General features: G+C 36.5%; 3 protein-coding genes across 7 annotated transcripts in view; 1 reads left to right on the forward strand and 2 right to left on the reverse strand.

Annotated features, from left to right (window-relative positions):
* Positions 1–12,732, reverse strand: LOC122084922 (casein kinase II subunit alpha-4, chloroplastic-like). Its single transcript, XM_042653341.1, has 6 exons — positions 12,695–12,732; positions 10,922–11,051; positions 10,671–10,816; positions 10,404–10,533; positions 7,546–7,740; positions 1–336 (listed from the first exon to the last, which is right to left on the reverse strand). The coding sequence occupies exons 1-6, from the start codon at positions 12,730–12,732 to the stop codon at positions 16–18; spliced, it is 960 nt and encodes a 319-aa protein (XP_042509275.1). The 3' UTR covers positions 1–15.
* Positions 12,733–15,562: 2,830 nt separating this feature from the next.
* Positions 15,563–21,918, forward strand: part of LOC122084292 (queuosine salvage protein-like) — a 15,813-nt gene continuing 9,457 nt past the window's right edge. For all 5 annotated transcript variants that reach the window (XR_006141863.1, XR_006141861.1, XR_006141862.1 and 2 more), the window contains exons 1-3: positions 15,563–15,714; positions 15,810–15,910; positions 16,039–16,182. Coding sequence is in view for 1 of the 5 variants with exons in the window: in XM_042652415.1 (XP_042508349.1) it covers positions 15,656–15,714; positions 15,810–15,910; positions 16,039–16,182 (304 nt within the window). In the remaining 4 variants the exon portion in view is untranslated. The remainder of the gene's footprint in view (positions 15,715–15,809; positions 15,911–16,038; positions 16,183–21,918) is intronic.
* On the reverse strand, positions 19,884–21,423 carry LOC122084293. The gene is made up of 2 exons (XM_042652416.1): positions 20,564–21,423; positions 19,884–20,491 (listed from the first exon to the last, which is right to left on the reverse strand). The coding sequence occupies exons 1-2, from the start codon at positions 21,393–21,395 to the stop codon at positions 20,343–20,345; spliced, it is 981 nt and encodes a 326-aa protein (XP_042508350.1). The 5' UTR covers positions 21,396–21,423; the 3' UTR covers positions 19,884–20,342.

Consider the following 21,918-nt stretch of genomic DNA (forward strand, 5'->3'; position numbering starts at 1 on the left):
AAACAAAAAGTTCCATTATCGATGGAAGGCCAAAAAATGCCATAAATGAATGAAGAACTTCAACAAGAAAGAAATCAAATACATTATTTTTTTTCCTTTTCTTTTCTTTTTTAACCAGGAAAAATGGAAATAATTATGTAATACTGCCAAAACTATTAATGCAAAGTTACAAACAAACCTAGAAGCAACCCGAACATTGTACTCTTTTCCTGGATGATAGAACTCGGCAAGCCCCCAATCTATAAGACGAAGCTTACGCTGCTCATGGTCGATCATGACATTGTGGGGCTTCACATCTCGATGCATGATACCTTGTGAGTGGCAATACTCTAGTGCCTACACATAAACACCCGGAAAACTTAAAGATGGAAATAAACTACCAGAAATTCAGAAGGGGAAAAAATACATTCAAGAGAGAAAATCGTGGTAATGATGACTAAAGGCAATTCATATTTACAATTGCAGACAGGTCGATAAAAAAAAATCGGGGTAGACAATAAATAGGTTAAGATGAGACAACAACATAGAAACAAATAAAAACAAAAGGAACAAGTAACAAATAAATAACTTCTCATAGTGCGACAATTTTACCTATCAAAACCAAATGGCAACAAAAGAGATAGGCATGGTTCTATAACAGATTGGAAGAAATGCACTAAATACCATAGTTTTGATGGCACAAAGTCAATGGCTAGAAGCCATGCCACATAGGCAGTGCCATATGGACAAGGCATTTATAGCTTGTATAAGTATTTTATATGTAAAATGAAGATTTATTTTATATAGAGGTTTAATGAGTAAAATTAGAGAACTCTTTCTTTTAATAGTAAAACTAAGGTGGGCTTGTGTGTAAAATAAAAGATTTTCCTTTTAATTTTAATTCCATTGAATAAGCCATATAACTTTCTGGCTTCATCAAAGAAAGGGGAGGAGTGAGCAGTAACTTCCTCCTCTTCCTATTGACATTGTAGCACAGAGAGACCAAATCAGATGAGATCAGACAATGCTGCAATAGGCATTCTATCCTTCTCCCTTTTTCCAATGTCTCATTCTGCTTCCCTTTATTCAAGTAATATAGCCCAGCAGCAGCAAATTTGGATCAATTGGGAATGATTCAGAATGTGAAAACTTTGGGTTTAGTACGATTTGCAATTTTGAAAAAGCAGAGAAAATTTGGTTTGGTCACATGGTGGAATATGGCAAAAAGTTGGCAACGAATTACTTCAAGCACCAAACATTTATTCACAAAAAGGGAAAACGTTTTATGGATGGTCCTATCCATGGAGTATATATGGATGACCCACCTACTTGTGCCATGTGGAACAGTGATGTAGCAATTTTGATCATTCTGGATTGGCCACTTGCCAAATTCCATACTTAAATTCAATCATATACCTTCTCATTTATTGCCATGCATCTTCTAGGCAATCTAAGCACTGTCCCACTTGGTGGTCGTGGATTTTTCTGAAAGCTTTATTTTAACACTTGGCCAACTCCAATTGAGCTGGAACTTGACATGTGAGTTCCATGTGGCCAACTACATCAGACCTGCTATGTGGCACACACATAGGTGGGCCATCAGCCATCCATAAATACCCTATGGAGACAGGCCCATCCATAAAACCTACTCCATTCAAAATTTATGGACCAAAAAATGGGTCTTTTTTTGGGGGGGTGACGTAGATAAGTCACTTAATGGGCTTATTTTATTGCAAATAAGCCTTTGGTTGGGTTATGTATATGTTGGGCCTTTGATCCCATGGGTTTTCTTTGTAATGGCCCACTTTAATGAACCTAAAATATGGGTAGAAAGTAGAAAAACGGGATTTAATTCATTAGTTTAGTTAGAGTCCTGTTTTTGGTCTATTTCCTTTGTTATTTCAGTTTTTAGTCAATTTAGGTTTCCTTATTAGTGAATGGACTAGTTAGTTACCTACTTCATGTTGGAGTTCTAGTCTAGTCCTATTTGGAGTCCAACCCCTATTAGGTAATGTCTAGTCTTACTTGGAGTCTAACTCCTAGTTAGGTTATGACTGCTAGTCTGCCCTCTTCATATAGAGGAGCTAATGTAATCTAATTTATCAGATTGAAGAATGATGAATTGAGCTAGTGTTTAAGTGTCTGCGGGCGTGTGTGAGATCCTCCTTCTTTCCCCTTTACTTAGTGTGATTTCTACCTCTCCCCTACAACTCTGAGATCTATCTCAGGGAATTCTTTCCTACCCCTAAGGCCCTCCATCAGGGGGAGATGGGGTGGAGCGGGATAAGTTCTGTAAAGATACTGAATTTTTCAAGCTGGATTATTCATTAATAAGTTATTTGCGTATTCTCAAAAATTATAAATCTTTTCCAAAAATTTCAAACAGATTAAGATTCCGTACATTTCTTCACTGAATTATTAGCAATTTTCCAACTATGATATGCCTACTACATGTTGTCACGAGCATTTATAGATGTTCAAACTTATGAGTAATGATAAGTACTGTGTCATACTTGTCATTATCAAGGTATGATACTGTTCAACCCCATCAAATTTAGTTTTGAATAAAAGAGTGGGACAGTAGGAGTTGCTTTCCCACTTCTTTCTTATTATTCCTCTCCTTTTGTTCTTCTCTTTTCCTCAGCTGAATATCAGGAGCTCTGATAACAACTTGGTGTAGAAGCTACCAGGCCTTGGGGAAATTCACAACAAATGCTTGGGTGTCCAAGGACCTTTCAAAGCTTGCCACAGACAGGAGTCTCAAAATTAGAAAGTTACAAAAATAGAAACTTAAAAGGAAAAAGGGAACTTCTTCTTCCGAAAGTCTTTCCAAAACTGAAACTAATTGGTTTCTAACAAAGAGAACAAAACTTAAAAAGGAAAGAAACAACACTTCTAGAAGAATAATCGATCTCTCTTCGTGTCTTGTTTCCCAAGTCTTAGCCTCTTAGAATAAAACAAGAACAATCTCCAAAATAGAATTAATAGAAGGTTTTTTTCTTTCTTTTTTACCAAGCTTTAGAATAAAGACAAAATATCACTCCAAAAGGCCCAGTTTGTCTGACGAATAGAAAGGGGTACGAAACTTATGAAGTGGGTCCCACATGTTGTGGGCTAGGTTGACAAGGAAAGGAAAGGAATAATGGAAGATGTAATTTTTACTATGGGAAAGAGAAGAAAAGGAAATGGGATAGAATTCTATGTGAAAAAGAGGAAGTAAGAGGAGGAGAGAGAAATACAAAACCATCCTTGAAGTCCTACCAAAATTGGTAGGATTTTGGAAGTGAATGGGATCAGAAAAGTCAACTGCTACATCAGCATACAACAATTATTGCATTAAATAACCTTGTTTGATAAGTTTCCCACCCCAGCAAATAAACAAGGTTTTTGGTATTTTGAGGAAAAGTTCCTCATTCTCTCGGTCGAGGTGCTCACATTTGATACTCATCTCAAATTTCCGCTTCGGATGTCGCGTGGGACAAAAATGAGGGAAGAGCTTGACCACCAACAAATATAAGAAAAGACACTGGTTGGAGATGTTGATGTATACATTTATGTTGCCCTTAATAGCTCGAGCTTTTAGAATAAGCGGTAGCGCACATGGTATCAGAACAGAGAGGTCGAGTGTTCGACTCTTGGGAAGCGCAACAGGGTATCCCGACACTTCTTCGTTGATGTAGATTGCATGGCTGAATTAAAGTAAACAGAAGAAAGAATCAGCCCAATCAATCCCAGATTGGTCCTTGGCAGGAGCAGCAATTAGAGGACATTTGTAGGCCCAAGTTTTCCTCTACCTATTTCAATTGTGAAGTGCTACTTTGTCTTATTCCAAAGCTTAATCAACAAGAAAGAAGAAGAACCTTCTACCAATTCTGTTTGGGACATTTTTCTTATTTTATTCACAAACTTGAACAACAAGGGTTATGGAGGATTGACTGGTTAGAAGGCTTGATTCTTTCCTATTTTGTTTATCCTTCTTGTTAGAAAGCAACTTTTTCAGTTTAGAAAAGTGTTTAGTTAAGAAAGTAGTTTCCTTTTCTTTATTTCTTTCCTTTAACTCAAGAGGGGTTAAGACTTGAGGTCGAAGGCTAGGGGCCCGTTTGATAACGTAACCAGAAACGTGTTTCTGTGTTTTCTTGTTCTCAGAAACACAGAAACGGCATAAATACCGTTTGGTAAAAGTGTTGTGTTCCACTTGTTTCTTGAAACATAAATTTGAAATTTATAACAATTTATGCTTCAAGAAACATGAATGACGAAACAAGTTTTACTTGTTTCGCTTGTTTCTCGAAACAAAAAAGGGGCACAATTCCACGATCGACCGACACTTTTACTTAAAAATCTATGAAAAAAGGGGAGCTTCATTCGAAGATCGACACCCCCCTTGATGTTTTCTTCCATCACTCCGGCGGATTACTTCCCTGAATCCCCTACCCCTATCGTGTCTCCTTTACCACTTCCGCCTAATACTTGGAGAACCTAAAAACTAAGCTTGAAAGGATGCTCCAACAATCGGCTTTCATCTCTCTGTGCTTCTTTATGATGGATTTCGTTCTAGGGTTTTAATTCTGCATTCCAGGCGGTAATCGAAAGAAGATTGTTTTTTGAAGCTATTGAAACTCCCCATTTTGCAGAGATATGGAGTTGCAGAATGTGAATACTTAGGGCAGGCCTAGTTCTGTAGTTGTTCATTCGTCTACCCAAATATAGAATTACAAACTCCCATTTGGCTGGGGTGTTTATCTCTGGAAGCTCCTGCAGCTGTTCACCCTCTTCATAAACACAGGTATGGTTTGCCTTTCCTCTTCCTCTCTATCCGCCTTTGCCTTCTCCAAGCGAAGCATCAAACGGGTTTGGGAATTTTAGTTCCATATTATTTTGTATAATTGTTTCAACTTTCCCTGTTCCAATCGATGGTTTTAGGAATTATTAGCTAATAGTTGCTCAAAAACGTTATTTCACTCTTATGCCTGTTCTTGACACAGAGAGTCCAGCATTGGGGTTTTTCTTCGGAAAATTCTTCTTCCAAGTCGAGTCATTAGGACCCTTCGAAAATGGTTTTACCATACCAGATTAGTAGTCTCAATGAAAGCCCTCTTTGAGCATGTCCAGGAAACCACTTCTTTACTATTTAAATAGAAACTTGGAATGAACTATCAGTAGACTAGGCCCCTCCAGCCCTTATATTTCATTCCTAGGTCAGTTTTCTAAGAAGAGCAGCCATTGAAATAGCTCCATGACATGGCAATTGCTCGGCACCAGATGGTTATTCATTTTTTGGGTAATTTCTGGAAATAACGTCCCTTTTGTTATGGTATTCATGGTACTAAAAAAGAACCACAGTACAAATACAAGATTTGACCAAGAACTTAATCTACAATGATTTGATCCAAATCTTAAATAAGAATATTAATCTTTGGTGGAGCACAACCATCATATACCTGACAACAAAGACATGGATCTAATCTGTTGATTTGATCCAAATCTTAAATAAGAATATTTTATGGGGTGTTTTTTGGACCTTATGATATAAAGACATGGATCTAATCTGTTGATTTGGAATAAAATACTTATTGTATTAGATACACATGACATCAAACTTATACATGTATGATTGTTACAGAGAGCTCAGTCTTCTCCATCAGCACCTTCCTCTGATTTTGTGAAAGGTTACTTGGAAAGAGCAATCAAAGGTGAAGAGGAGAAGTCTAGAGTACTGAAAAACGAAATGGATGTGTCTGAGGAAAAGCGAAGGATATATACCGATATCCTAGAGGCCATTAATAACATAGACATAAATAAAGGTGGTACTTAGAGGGTAATGACCAACTATTGGGAACTTGTAAGACATATGGCATAAACATGGGAATATTTGGATTTTAATCTACTATTATTGGTTGACATTTCTTGTTTCGTAAAATTATGATGTAAGTTCGAGATAAGGAAATTGGTAGTTGTATGTATGATTAAAATGAAGGGTCATGAGTTTCTGAAGAAAGTAACAAAAGTGGAATTATTTTCATTAAAATTTCTTATAAACATCATATTCTGTCAGAAATGTTCCCAGAAATAGAATTTATCAAACACCTTCTTACCCGTTTCTGTTTCCAGAAACAAGAATTATCAAACACCCTTCTTACCTGTTTCTGTTTCCAGAAACAGCAATTTCTGTTTCTGCCGTTTCTTGAAACAGAAACAGCAGAAGCGTTATCAAACGGGCCCTAGGTGTTAAAGCACATCAGCTGGTTTCTAAGGTTGTGGTTCATAAGCTATAACTCTTCCCTGAATTATAGATATGTGAGCTATAGCTCTTCCCTTTACAGTTATTAAATCTGTGTTAAAGAATTAGAATGCCTAGTATATTGCAATGATTTGATCGAAATTATGATTTGACAGAATGAGAAACTGTCATTCCATTCAATCTGATTGGGAAGAACCCCGAATCTGACATGTCACTCTTGGGAGGAGTAACATGAAGCTCAGAATTATGGGTGTATTCAATGCTCCCAAATAAAAGGGAATTGATCTATGGTCGATTCCGGTGATTTATTATTATGGCTCTTGTGATTATTATCTAAGTTATATTATTACCGAAGTACTAGTGGATTGTTTACATACTGTTGATGTGCTTTAATACCTAGCAAAGAGGCCTATTTATTGTACTTTTTGGGTGTATTGAGCAGTGTTGTGTTGGAGTTGTAATTGGGGTTGGGTACTTGTAGTCAGCCTTACATTAAGGTTCATCCCTTCATGTGAAGTAAAGGACAATAAGTTCCTAATTCATTGTCTGAGATTTCTCTTAACTTAACAAAAAACACATTGTTCCTAAATTTAAAGGATGCCATATATTAGATCCACCCATTGTAGCAACTTGTTATTTTAAATGCATGCATGTATGATATAACGACATGTATACATGTATGTACAATGCATTAGGAGAGTATTATGGAGCTGCATTGCACTACCAAACTTTTATCTCAATAGGTTGTTTAGGGTCAACACAAAACTAATCTTAGTGATGATTAAGATATTGCCAAATTGAGAGGCACTATGGCAGCCTGAAGTGCCACCTACGGAAGAAGCAAAGTCCTCTTTCATGTTCCCACCAAAAAAAAATATATAGGGAAACTAACGATGTTTGCACAAACATTAGACCGTATATTCATGCACAACTGCACAAATATGGATAACAAATGGAAAATTGGAAACATTAGACATAATTTCACGTCTTTCTGTCAATGATATCGTTCGGACCCCTACAAAATTACACAAAAGGTACTTAATACTAGAATAAGGATGATTTTGGATGGATTCATTTCATATATAGACAATGCTTTTCTAATGGATGGTAGACTAATTACAGACTAATGTATCAACTCAAGAAAAAGTAAAAACATCATTTCCCAAAATGTTGAACTAAAGTAACTCTTGCTTTAAATTCATAGATGTGTTAATCATTAATCATCAAAGAGGAAGCATGGCAACATATACACTAGAAAACAGGAATACAATGTGCAGGCTTTCATCATCTAGGCTAGGAGTCTTTGACTGAGATGACAAACTTGCCTTCAACAGTTCATAGATGTAATATCGAGTATCGTAGTCTGTTAATGTTGGATAAAGCACTTTAAAATCCGTATTATTCACATATTCAAATACTAGGCTAGGAGTCTTTGACTGCTGATCTCTGACAATATCCAGCAACTTGACAATATTGGGCCCTCCACAAAGATTCTGCAATATTTTAATCTCCCTTTTGATCTGCATTACCAGAGGGTGAAATTAAGCTCGAATTCCCAAATAAAGATGAGCTAAGGGTACTATGCACTAAAAGAGATAAGATAAATCAGATGCATACATATCACAAGAATACACATGAATGAGTGGAAGGCAGGCATACAACAAACTATACAGAAAGAACCAAACACATGGTTTCAAAGATCAGTATCAGATCGTCCGAATCACACCTGGTCCGGATTGGTATTGACCCGGATCAATCCAAATTTTGGATGGGAGTGGATTGCTCTGCATTATTTTAATACACTTTTCTACCTGGATGTACTGGATTACCAAGCAAAGATTGGTATCATCCAAGATCTGGACTACAATACCAATCATTAAAACCTTGAAAAAACATGCATTACAAGAATCAAATGGAAACATCAACCAATCAAGAAGCAGCAGCTAAAAAATTACGAACATATTATAGTAAATGATGTGGATAATAACCTTAGCACGAAAAACTGAGAGTGATTTGGGGAATTTTAAACGAAGCCTGCACAGGTATAGTTAAAGTATGCATTTGAGGATTATTCATATTTATTCCGCGGTTAAAAAGAAAGGATTTTCTTGAACTCAATACAAGAAGATGAGGTAAAAGGTCATGTTTCTAACAGCGAATGACTTGTTTAAAAGCTAACATGAACTTTGGCATGGATAAATAGTGGAGACAATCTTTTTGACATGTTGGACGGACATTTTCATGGATTTAAAAAGAAAAATAGCAATAAAAGATGAGACAGATTGGAAGCACACTCATATTTAACGCCATGTTAAACTCTCCTACTGAGGGCATTGCTCAACAAATAAGAACTCCTATCGAGGGTACTGCTCAACAAAATTAAACAGTGATGAGGAATTAAAAATGAAATAGACATCCGGTTTTGGCACTTGCGCATAAAAGAAGGTTTCTCTATGAAAATAATTAGAAAAAAAAAAAAATACTCATGGCATTCTTCATGCCCACAGTATAAGCAGATAATTGAACTCAATATAAGCTAAAAATAAGTCTTTCCACGTCGGGACATTGAATAAGGGAGCCTTCCAATTGATTTCTTTTCTTATCAAAATGCTTGTCTAGATAGCAACTCAGAGCTGCTGTTCTTCAGTAGAAACTAAGAAGACAATGCCAATATCTCTAGTAAAAGAGTTATCGGCATGAAAATTTGGGCACTTATACCACATACAGTGAACCAAATGACTGTTTGCTCACGTAGCTTCCAGACATTACCCATATATGTATTTTTCTAGGGTCGGTGCTTTGCGAAGTTTAAGAAACTAATCTAAAGAGTACTGGCTCAAATATCAATTGGAGAAGAAGACAACTTGGAAAGAAATATAGACTACTGAAAAAAGTAGCTCCATTGAGCTCCCTTTCTCTTTTTTTGACAGATAAAGTGAAAGATTTACTGAACATTGACTAACATTAAGGGTAAATACTGCTACTAGTTACCATGAGAGGTGGAGGAAATGCTTAAGATCAAGACAGAGGAAATTTTCTTAAAGCTCAGTAAATTGGTACCAATATTGCTGTGGAGTTAAAATCATTTTTAATGGGTTAAGATATGGTCCCCCCCCCCAACCCCACACACACACACACACACACACAAATATCGATTAACATTATTCGTGGATTTCAGACTACTGCCTAGGTCTAATAGGTGGGTGTTGATGGCATGAATGAAAGTTGTCATGAGAGAACATAACATTACTGTGAACTATACCTAGCATAAGAACAACTGGTAGAGAAGCCCAGGAATAGTACTTCCACTACAGCAGAACAGTGCTTTCACCGCAAAGGATTAATTGCTATAGAAGTAAAAAAAAAAAAGGAACTTTGTTCAGCTATGGTCAAGCTCCATTATACAGACAGCACTTCCACCATTCTCATACAGTTTTTTAACCATTTTTCAGTCAACAAAGCTCTGGTGATACTATCCGACCTCACAGCTCCACCTCCCCGACCCCAAACCAAAATAATAATAATAATAATAACAAAATAAAATAAAATAAAAAAAGAAGTGAAAGAAGAATCTTGTTCCCCAATATCAAGGTATGAAAACATTTACTAGGAAGAAGAATCTTGTTCCCCCAACATTAAGGCATATCCAAGCTAGAAGTAAACAAGCAGTATCATACAGAATGACCAAGAAAACACTCCACAAGAGGAACTATCACCGGGAAGCTTTATTCAGAACTCCAATGGGATTCATGAAATTATCCTTTATCCTTGTCTTGCATCTACTCTTCAATAGTCCCCTTCCCAGTAAACAACTCAGTCTTGAGGAGGCCTTGAGCTTGTAAGTCATGACTACATCGCCCACAAGTTTTCACAGGCATTGTGAGGAGAAAGCAAAAATCCAGCCGCCAAATCGACTGAATATGGTGGTTTTTGTGCTGTTGTACTATTGATTATTGCTCTGGTGAAATCGTTATCAATTTAGATGCCATGTAATTAAATTATTCCGTTTGAAAAGGAATTTTTTGTATATAATAATAATAACAATAATAATAATAAATAAAGCGAACAAGGAACCATGGGATAAAAACGTTTATAATCTCCATTAACCCGCAACGTTTAAGCAAAAAAGGAAGGAAAATAAAAGATGTTCAAGAACAGAGAAAGGGGAACGCAGGGGTCTCACCTTCTTCTTCTTTACAGGTTTAAGGATCTTTATAACACAACGCTCGTTACTGATGCAATGGAAACCTTCGAAGACCTCGCTGTATTTACCCCTTCCCACCTTCCTTACCACTTCATAGTCGTCCTGTTCCCTGCAGAAAGCGCAAATGATCGATCAAGTCCACAAAATCATAAGGATAAGGAAATGTATTCGAAGATTATTTTTCCTTTCCCTCCTTTTTTTGGGTTCAACCGAATAGGGTTCATGAAAGAATACAGAAAATAGTACCCCCACTGGACGGTAAGCGACTCGTATTCCCAGTATTCTTTGGGACGGAGTACATTAACGTCGGCATGAACCCTAGCCTTTGAAGCGGCTCCAGGCCTGCGGGTGGATTTTCCGATCTTCTGAGCCAGGTTTGCTGTTAGGGACGACTATAGTCGTTGGCGTAATGGTCGTTCTTCTTCTGCGTTTGCGAGTGGAGAGTCGCAGGAGAGTATTGAGAGGGCAAAAGGAGAAGATGCCCTTGCGGTTCTTACGGGAAGAAGATGAAGATGTGAAGAACAACGCCTTAGGAAAGTAGTTGTTGAAAGGTAAACATAGACTAGACGATATTTCTGAATCAAGCGGGGAGGGACCTTATGGCCATGAAACGAAGAAAACTCGCACCTGCGAGGAGAAGAAATAAATTACAAACTGGAGGAAGAACCGAAGAACCGACTCTTCCCCCCGGTTGTCGGGTACCCTTTTCTTTTTTCGGTTTTTCTTTCGTTTTGGTTTGTGATTTTTAGTCCTTATCCCCCTCGTGTGGAGTCTTAGATTTAAAATTCCCACAGAAAAAAGGGAGTCCGGATGGATGTGGGGCGGGTTCACCCTGTGCTTCACTCCATTGGTAAAGTGCCCTTTCTAATAAATGGATCATTAGTGTATGATCCGCCACGTTTGCTTGGCAGTCGCCCACTGGTTATTTTTATTCCCTCACTTTTTTTCAGGTGACTTTTTTTTTTTTTTTGGGTGCCTTAGCTGTTAAGGCAAAAGGTGAGGATAAGAACATGAGAAGATGGATTCAGGTATTGGTATCATGGTTTTACATAATGGAACGGAATGGCTTTTATCAGTTAGATCCAAATGATCGATCCTGCTATTGACTTTTTTTATCCCACTCCACGTATATGATTCAGGGTAAAATTGTAATAAAAATTAATTTAAAAAAAAATATAAGGTTAGATTTGTCTAATACAATTTGATTGAATTTATTCCATAATGGTATCAGAAGGATATCAACGTTGACCATTCTTGTGATTGTTATAGAGTTTTAGAACCTTGATTGTATATCGATATCGGTCATGACGTATCATTGGTATTTATTAATAAAAAAGAAAAAGTATGTGTTTGAATAGTTGGTGTATTCTGACCAACATGTTTAATACATATTGGTATTGGTATGGAATTAGTATTGGTTAGATACTATTAAATTAATCTTCTATAGGATAATTGGACCATGATCTCATGGTCACCTACACTTTATTCGCAAAGTAACAATTAATTAATTGCACTACTAGTTTTTATTGAGAGAGAAGTTTGATAGGCAGAACCTAGGGACACAAAATTGAGATTAAACCATAATAATATAAGGAAATGTTTTCCACAACTATCAAAATGACGAATTGCACCAATGAAAGTGTGAGAGATGAAGATAATCCACACTTTATATGATGATAAATAATATTAATATTTGGGTCCCATTACTCATTATGTGAGATGGAGTGGAAAGATATCCATATCCCTAGTGCTATGGCCGTGGGAATCTTTTTCCCAAATAATAATAATAATCAAAAGAATTGTTATAAAGTTGGGTGGCTTTTGCAACAGCGTAGAGTGGGGGCAATGAGTGTGCAAATCTCATACAAGAGTATCTAACTGGGGTAGAATTTTATTTCAAGAAAGACTGGGCATGAGTGATCATTTTGCCCTAATTGACTGACTGGGAGCAGAACCCCACACAACCTAACAGTAACAACCTTTCTTTTCCCTAACAATGCAACTTAGGCCCAAAAATCTGAACCCACTACACACCCACTTGGTTTTTTGGGTTTGGGCTGGGATTTTCGGCCTATCTACCTATGGGCAAAACTATGTTTGAAAAGTTCCGTGGCGGACATCAACCTATGTTGGATCATAATTGAGGCCTCCGAGTCGAACAAGCCAATGCCCCATTTTCATTCAAGTAGACTAATTCTTCATGTAATCTTTTTTGTGACAAGGGTGAGGTCTATTGGCCGACATCTTTCTATGCTTAGGATTGGAATTACATGGATAAACCAGTTTTGAATGGAACATGACCCGTCATTGAGTCATTGACTGATGTCATGCTCAATTCGAGAGCCTTCCACATTGGGCTTACTTGGAAACTTGGAATGTTGCATCATTATTTGGGGAAAATATTGGGTATGTAGTCTGTGTATGCCGTCATAGAAAAGTCCCTTATGTCCCTCCGATTGGTTGAATCGATAATTTCAGAAAAGCTGATGGCATATGTGACATCTTTCCTTTTTTTTTATTAGGAAAAATTATTTTAAGATATGCTCACTCAAAAGTAGATTACTGGGCCTTGTCTTTTTTGTCACATGAAATATTGATGTGATAATTCTAATTGTTAGATGTGACAAATGACATGAATTGACCAAATGTCGAATTTCAAATATGAGAATCAATATATTATCGCTTGTAGACATATTATTCCGTGTATGTCTATGCACCCTTTGGTAGTCGACCATTATTCTCATTTTTTTTTTCTTTCTTAATTTGGTGATTTTGGATTGGATTGAGTTACCAATGAGAAGTTATTTGTCATAACTCATAATCATCAAGGATGTCAAGGTGGTGAAAATGTTTTCAAGCCTTGTTCTATCCTTTTTATACGCAAATCAAGAAATGCACACGCCCCTTCTATTTTGAATTGTGCTGTGAGTTACCCTTGTTAGTGAATATGATGAATTCAGGATCCTCTTTTCCCAAGTGTCACTTTACACATTGATATAGTTTTCTTCTATCTTGGGTAAATGAAGAATACACTCATATAGGATCATTAATCACCTCTTATTATGTATACTATCAATGATACCCTTCCCATTATTCTCAATGCCAATAAGAAGACACCCATAACCATGGGCAAATAATTTTTGTTTCAATTGTCGGTGAAGGGAAACTACCTCCGTTATAGATTATATATCTTTTATCCCCTTCATGCAGTAACCTCATGAGGGTCATTCATTAAATTAAAAAAAACAAAAAAAACATGGGAGTCTGGATTCTACTGGCAGGGCCATTTATCAACAGCGCTAGCAGTTACACTTTATAGTTCAATAAAACTATGGATAATGGGAATGATTATTATAATCCCCACCCCCACAACCTGGGGATAACGGACATGGTGATGCAAGGGATAATGGAACTTAATAGATAATTCATGTTTGGATGTGGTTTTTTATTATTTTATTCATAATATGCTGATCATGTGGGTTTCATATGGATGATGTCGTATTGTCAGTATTTGTATCACTATTCATGTGATGTGTAAATTCTTTTCCAAATTGGCATCGTGAGAACCTTCATAATGTTGTTATATTTTATCATCGAGGTTTATATATTGTATTGTAGCTATCTTAGGGCTCGTTTGATTATGTTTCCGTCGTTTTTGTTTTAAGAAAAGGTAGAAACATAGATTTCAATTTTTAGAAACAAAAACAGAATTGAAGGTGTTTGATAGCCATGTTTCTGAAAGTCGATAGTAACCAGCGAAAATAATGACCACGAGTTGTTTTCAGAACGACGAAACAAGTTATTTGCCTGGGTCATTTCTTGAACCATAAATAGGTAGGAATTTTTATTTATATTTTTGAAAACAAGTGAAACGAAATAATTTTATCAAACGCCTTTTATCTTGTTTCTACCGTTTCATTTTTTGAAACGTTATCAAACGGGCCCTTAGTTTATAATTCTTCAGCTTCTATTTTATAGGAACATAAGAACATTTGAAAACCTTAAGAGTGGAACTAGTCCATCCAAATTTGTTTCGGATTCATTTTTTATTATTTATAAATTTATCCGGATAATTACAATTGGATAGGATGTTAAAAGTAGTACCTCATATGATTATTATATTCCACGTATATTATATACTTTATATTTTATAGGATACCCATTTTGGATCGGATCCATATCAGCCATCACCGGATTAATGATTTTTCTTTTGAAAGACCGGATTAATGATATGATATGAAAATAAGGTAAGATGTTCAAATTATGGTATAGTACTATTCGCATCTTCGAAATTCAACAACTATCTTTTTGTTGTTGGTTTTGATTAGTTATTAGTTTATTTTAATGACCCCCTTATCGGTATATTGTCCATTGTCCATTGTCCATCCGATCTTGAATTTTTTATATACAAAAGGAAAACAACATAAGAACATATTATTGAATTGAAATAAATAACGTTACCCACTTGTGAATGTTTAAGCCTAGACACAGTAGGTACAGAAAAAACCATGCTATTCCTGTACTAAAAATGCTTCTGTCATATCACCCAAGCACTAGGGTGTACATGCGTTTATTGTGTTTTTTAGCAGTTTAAATGGTTGGTTTTCATTCGGTTCTATTGGTTTGTCAAAATCAATCGATACTTATTATTAGAGATTATACTCCATGGAATCATATGCATATTCTGATAGTGTTTAAAATATAAGTACTAATTATAAAAGAGATTAACCATATATTTGTTGAGTGTGAATGAAATCCTTAAACTAAGATCAATGATAACCTCACAAAAAGAATGGAAGAACTATGCAATTGGAGTCCTCTATTGAGATATTCTGCAGCCTGTAGGACCATCCGTATTCTATTTATAATAGAATCTCTCAAACTCTATCCCACTCACATAATGTAAAAACTATGAGTATCTTAATCAGACTGGGTCTACAATTACTTGTGCCAAATAGATCAATCGATATCAGTTAAACTTACATAAAAGTCCCTGATGGTTTTGGTTCAATCGATTGATTTCGATCGGTTCAATCGATTTGGTCTCAATTTTAGTACATATAACACTCAATCCGTGCACCGTCGGTCACTTATAACGTCACCGAGCGCGTGGGATTAGCGTTTCACATTAGAATGGCAATTCAGTACAGGGTATTTTAGAAAGAGAGCCGTTTTTTTTTATACTAAAAACGAGATAGCCGTTCTGGTTGTTACGAGCCCGGGTATGTTAAATGTGGAACGGACTCACCGAGACGCGGGAAACTTCGAATGACGAATGTAGAAAATTCAGGTTCTTTGCTTCTCTGCTGTTTCGTTTTCGTTGGCCGTCATTTTTGAATTTTTAGGGTTTTTATAGGACCAACAAATATATACACACTGATACAGAGGGAGCGGAAACTCTGGTTCTTGGAACGCCATGGAAGAGGTTAGGGTAAGCTCGGCTTGGGTCGCTGATCGTTCAACTCATGTCGTCGTCGATTCAACAGGTTTGTCTCTTTTTTCACTGTAATCTCTATTGCGTTATGCATCAGTGTGTTGTTGCATTCCGCGTTTTTGGTGTCAATTTGACGAAATTGCTAATGGCTTTATCCGTTTTGTTTTGTCATGTACTTAGGACTCGAGAAAGTAGTAGAGACGATTAAAGGTTCGATTCCGAAAGTCGAGTGGGATTTTGAAGGGATTCACTATTTCGATAATGGGCCTCTCACCGTTCAGTACCTGTTTGTTTTGGACGCATTGAATTTTTGTTTCTGGCCAGGTGTGATTCTTCTTTTATGTAGCCGAGCTTCTGAACTACAATAAACGAAATTGGAAGTACTAAGATGACGAATTCTTTAATCTATTTTTCCTCCTTTTGGATAAATTGGATATCCTTGTGTGTGTGTGTGTGTGTGTGTGTGTGTGTGTGTGTTTTTGTTTAATCTATTCCTTTCAAGATGAGCTGATATATTTCGCTTGATGCTTCTCAATTTCATTCATTTGTGGTTTTAGGATGCTTTCGTTTTCATTATTCATCTTGCATTGTGTGTTCTAAATCAGGTTCGGTTCATTTGTAGTTTCATGCTCTCTAGCTGGATGAGAGGTTCACTTTTTTTTCCCTGACCTGTCAAAATAATTGACAATGGGGTGTGAAAATTTCCGTCATTAGATTCTCCTTTCTGTGCGAGTGCCCTCATCCCCACCCACACAAAAAGAAAAAAGCAAGAAAGAAAACTGGAGGAACGGTGGTGGTATATGTACTTTCTATGGGTGGGCCTGATGGAATGCTTAAGAAAACAGGCTTGAAGGATATTATCCCAGCGCCTCTCAATAGTTATACTCCTTAATGTTTACCATATCTACAAGATATGTTGATGAATATTCACAGGGTTTGTCTTAGGATCTTTTTACAATGTATGAGTTATTGCCATCTTTTAGTTTCTATCAGAGTGGTGATATATATTGTAGTACTAAAATAGTAAGTTGGGAGGTTTCCTAGAAGTATCTTTTCACTTATCTGAACACTAAGTAATTGTTCATTTAGATAAGGAATAGGTGAACTCTTATGTATTTCCGGTTTGGGTACCTTGATGTGAATCTACAACTCTCTTTGAAGGTGGAATTCATTCAAAAAATTGGTTGGTGTGACTTCTCCACCATTCATTACCATCTTCAAATTTTCTCTCATTGTTAGGAATAATCCACACCAACTAATTCTAGCACCTTGGATGACTTCATAATTCATATACCAGTTGAGTCACCTCCACCTAATAGCTTAAGTTTTTAGGTTGGATTTTTTAATATGCTATTAGAGCCACCAGCACCAGGTTAATGATACATCCATGTAAGCCTACCTAAAAGAGGGGCCACATGTGCCACGTGTACTGCCACCCAAAAACATGGGTAACATATGTGAGGGATTGTTGGGAGAGACCTTTGATGACTTCATATGCCAAATTGGGCCTCTATATCTAATAGTTTGAGCTTTTCAGTTGGATATTTCAATACTCATGGTTGGTGCAAGATATAGTTCACTTTACTTTTATCCCCTTCTCTCTAGACACAACCCATATCATGAATTGCTTCTGATAAACCACAGCCTAACTAAACCGTATTCTGTACCCTGTTCTTATTCATTAATCAGTACAAATAGCTATATTTGCATCTTTGTTGCAGTCCTTTCACTTCATATGATTCCAGCCCCTATATCAGTCTTTAGGCTCTACTAGTAGACCCTCACATTGATCCCATCTCTGTTGATATCATGTTACATTGTTTATCTAGTAAGGCAAGTCCAGCCGACATGCTGACTCACAGCAGCACTGTGGCAGATCATATGGTCCTAGCCTTACACATGGCCAGTGAGATTGAGGATTACACATTCATGCTTCTTTCATCATGAAGCATAAGGTAGGACCTAAATAGGTTGCTGGTCCTCTGAGTCAACGGAATCATCTACTACAATTCTGACATATCTATTAAGGTGATTGATTGTAAGCAGCTGAAGTCGGAGTATGAAAGTGACAAGGAGCTGAAGTTCTGTCAGATTAATGAAGATTTGATAATGGAGGAGCAATCCAACAATTCAAAATATTACTTCATTTTTTATACGATGGACAATGTCGTCTTTTTAATACTTATGTCTGGGATTATGTTATTTTGGAGTTGCAGTCTGGGAGATAGCGGGCATTTTGCAAAGGATAGCATCAATGCAATTACTTAGGACTGATTCTATTGGCTGAGTTTAAAGAGAGATATTCCTAAACTGATAATTGAGGGGCAGAAGAAAAAATAAAGGTCTTATGCGTGGACTTTGTTTTTAGGATTTGCTTGAATTTTTCAATGAGTTCATTCCCTATTTGTGATGTTTGACATATTTTTTTAATATGGTGCATCTCATCCTTTTGCTGGAAAAATTCAGATGAATTGGGGATAGCTTGTTTGTTATTTGTTGAGGTAGTTTGTTTGCATGGACTACCATGGACGATTGTCTTAGATTGTGGTACGAAGTTATGAGCTACTTTCAAAATACACTTTAGAATCTTATGAGCCAAATTATGCTTACAAATGGATGAAACTCAATGAGGTGCTTATCCATGTAGGCAGAATTTACCCAGTACTATGGAACTGATTTCCTTGTCACGATGTATTAGAGTTATTTGGGAGTATATTTTGGCATAACTTGCCTTGTGATAGAATTGCTGATCAATTTGCTTCTATGCAAGTATGCAACGATAGTTGTTTAAATAAAAATTGGGAATTTCAGGCTATTTTGGAAGAGGTTCAAAAACATTTAAAGATGTAATATCAGCATTGGAATGATTGAATCAAACAAAGTGACATGCAATGGTAGTTCACCTATTACGTTTTGAATTAATTGATATGTTCATCATTCGGTGTTTTTATTGCATATTGCTATTGGACTTGGCATGATCATGCAAGTAAGGATTAACCTATTCAATTGCTGCCTCCACCTCCCTCCCCCACCTCCATAAAGAAGTTTCTCAAAAATATAAAACCTTTATAACACTGGCTTTTGGCCACATCATAGTTGTCACGGCGACAAGGCGAACCAAGGCGCTGGAGGGCTGTCTAAGCGCTTAGGCGAGAAGGCGCCCGCCTTACGGCGAATACGACGCCAAAAAAGACGTTACTATTTTTTTTAATATATCTGTAATATCTAGTATAACTGTATAACAATGATATACTTAATTTTAAATTGCTTGTAAAAAATCAAGCCTTTAAGTTATATCAAAATACAAGAAGCACGACTTTAAGCAACATCAAGGGAAAAAAGTACACACTTTAAGCAACATCAAGAGACAAGAATCAACATTCAACATGAAATTCATATCAATGCAAATTGCAAAGTGATATATTTTCTAACATGAGAAAACACAACAAAAAATAAAAAAATTATTCATAAAAAAAAAGCTATAAATTAAACAAAAGGCATAAGTGCATAACAACATATAATTCCTAATGAAATATTATAAATAATATAATATTTAACTATTTAAGTATGTAGTTAGATATACTTACCTCTATGATGCCCAAAACGAGATCCACAAAGTCCATCATAGACCATGAGTCCATGAACCATGATATTTTAATGTTTAACCCCCTGTCAATCAATACATATAAGTTAGTGATACTAAAACACTAAGCAACAAGAGAAACCTTGTTCCTTAATATATGAGTCATGACTCATGATAGGTGATAGGCTATGGGTTCCAATCCTACCTGGGGAGAATTAAAAACACCTAATGGAAATTAAGAAACATAAAAATAAACCAAAAGGCTAAACTTTAGTAAGCTTTAAAGTATAAATTTTAAAACAACAAAATAAACCATCAAGCTAAACTTTGTTCTTGTTTAACCATAATCAAGCTAACAAATCAACATCTAATTCTTCTCCCTCCTGTTGTTGTTGATTCATAGAATCAGTTGGCCCATCACCAAAGTCTTCTTCAATATCTTCATCATCACGCACCACATCGTGGACCTTTCTTCAACTTCATCATCTGACGATTCCTCAATAGTGGCCCTTCCCCTACCACGACGTGTGTAGCAAATATTGGCTGCACTTGTTGATCCTTGAGCCCTCCTAGGTAAATTACGACCCCCCACCGATGTAGATGCACCAACTGCTCTATCAACATCTCCCCATGTGAGGTCGTCTCTAGGATGGACTAAATCTCCATCTTCTTGATCCCCTGTTATCCATTCACTACTCCAATTCATTTCATCAAGAATTAATGGATCACAATTGCTGCCTTTTTCCCTTCTTTCTTGGAACCTTGAATGAAGCCGACGATTATATTGGATATAGACTAGATCATTCAAGCGCTGATGTTCTAGTCTATTCCTCTTTTTGGTGTGAATCTGAATCCATAAATACTCTTTATTTAAGTCAAGAAATAGATGTAAAAAGTATAATTACAAACTAATATATAAGATCATACGTACAAAATCAAATGTGCTCCAATTGTGCTCACAACCAGAAGCGGAGCAACAAAGGCCTAATATGCGTATTGCATATTGTTGAAGCGTAGGGGCCGAAGATCCATGTGTTTGCCACCAAGAGACTATATATAAGGAAAAAATTAGATACACATATTGTTAAATACTTATTAAAAAAAAAAATACTTAGTACTTACTAGGATCCAATGCTCCTTCACCAGCTATCCGTTGTTTAAGAGCCAAACTCCTTGAAAAGCTACCTTCACATTTTCTGTACAATTGAGACTCACGTATGATCTTGTCTTGCACAGTTAAGTCGGGCACCATTCTTTCAATAACTGACATGAATGCATCTTGTATTTTACATGATTCTTCAAAAGGGAGTCTCTCATCATTGATGTAGTCAAAATATTTGCTAGCATTTAGGTAAAAGGCAGCAGCATATAAAGGTCGATCCATTTGGACCTCCCAACGATCATCAATAATTGCTAACACCTTCTTCCATGACCGTTCTTTGTTGGCAAAATTTACTTTTATCTTTTTTTTTGCTATTTCCATTGCCAAATAAACTTCAGGCAATGCAGGCCTCTCATCACCATCTACTAACCTCAAGACAACTAAAATTGGTTGGGATGCTCTTAAGCAATCTAGTACACTGTTCCAGAATGTTTGTGCAAGTATTGTCTCAAGTACTTTCTTACCTGCCTCTGTCTTGGACAACTTAGAACTATTCCAATCATCAGATACAAATAATTGCTTCAAGGCATCCTTGTTCTTGTACAAACTTTGTAGTGTCAAGAATGAGGTAGCAAATCTTGTAACTCCAGACCTCACCAGATCTATTCCATTTGTCTTTTTCCTCAAAGCATCAACAAGTTTGTAATGTCTGTAGATAAAACTTGTCATTGTTTTTGCCCTCTCTATTGTTGTTTTATAAGCTTTCAACTTGCCAATGTCCTCTAACATGAGGTCCAAACAATGAGCTGCACAAGGAGTCCAATAAAGCTTACTCCGTTTTTCCATCAACATTCTACCAACTGCAACATAATTAGCTGCATTGTCTACATAATTAGCTGCATTGTCTGTAACTACTTGTACCACATTATCCTCCCCAATTTCTTCAATTTTACTATCAAGCAGCTGAAATAACATGGCTGCATATTGAGACTCACTAGATACATCTACAGAGCCCATAAAATAAGTCCCCAATGGACAATTGACAAGGAAATTAATCAAGTGTCTACCTCTCTTGTCAGTCCACCCATCAGACATAAGAGTGCACCCGTGCCTTTTCCAATAATCTTCATATTTCTTCTTGATATAGTCAATCTGAGCTTTTTCATCCTGTAGCAAGGGCACTCTCAACTCATGATAAGAAGGGGGCTTATATCCTGACCCAAACTGTGCAATGGCTTCAACCATCTCCTCAAAGCTCCTTAACTTGACAGTATTGAATGGGATGCCATCTTCATAAAACCATTTTGCAACATATGCATTAGTTTTCTTTCTGTCTGCATTTGATCTTAAGCTGCTTTGTATTGTTGTCTGGGTA

Source organism: Macadamia integrifolia, chromosome 7 (genome assembly GCF_013358625.1).
Source record: "Macadamia integrifolia cultivar HAES 741 chromosome 7, SCU_Mint_v3, whole genome shotgun sequence".
In the NCBI taxonomy this organism is placed as follows: domain Eukaryota; kingdom Viridiplantae; phylum Streptophyta; class Magnoliopsida; order Proteales; family Proteaceae; genus Macadamia; species Macadamia integrifolia.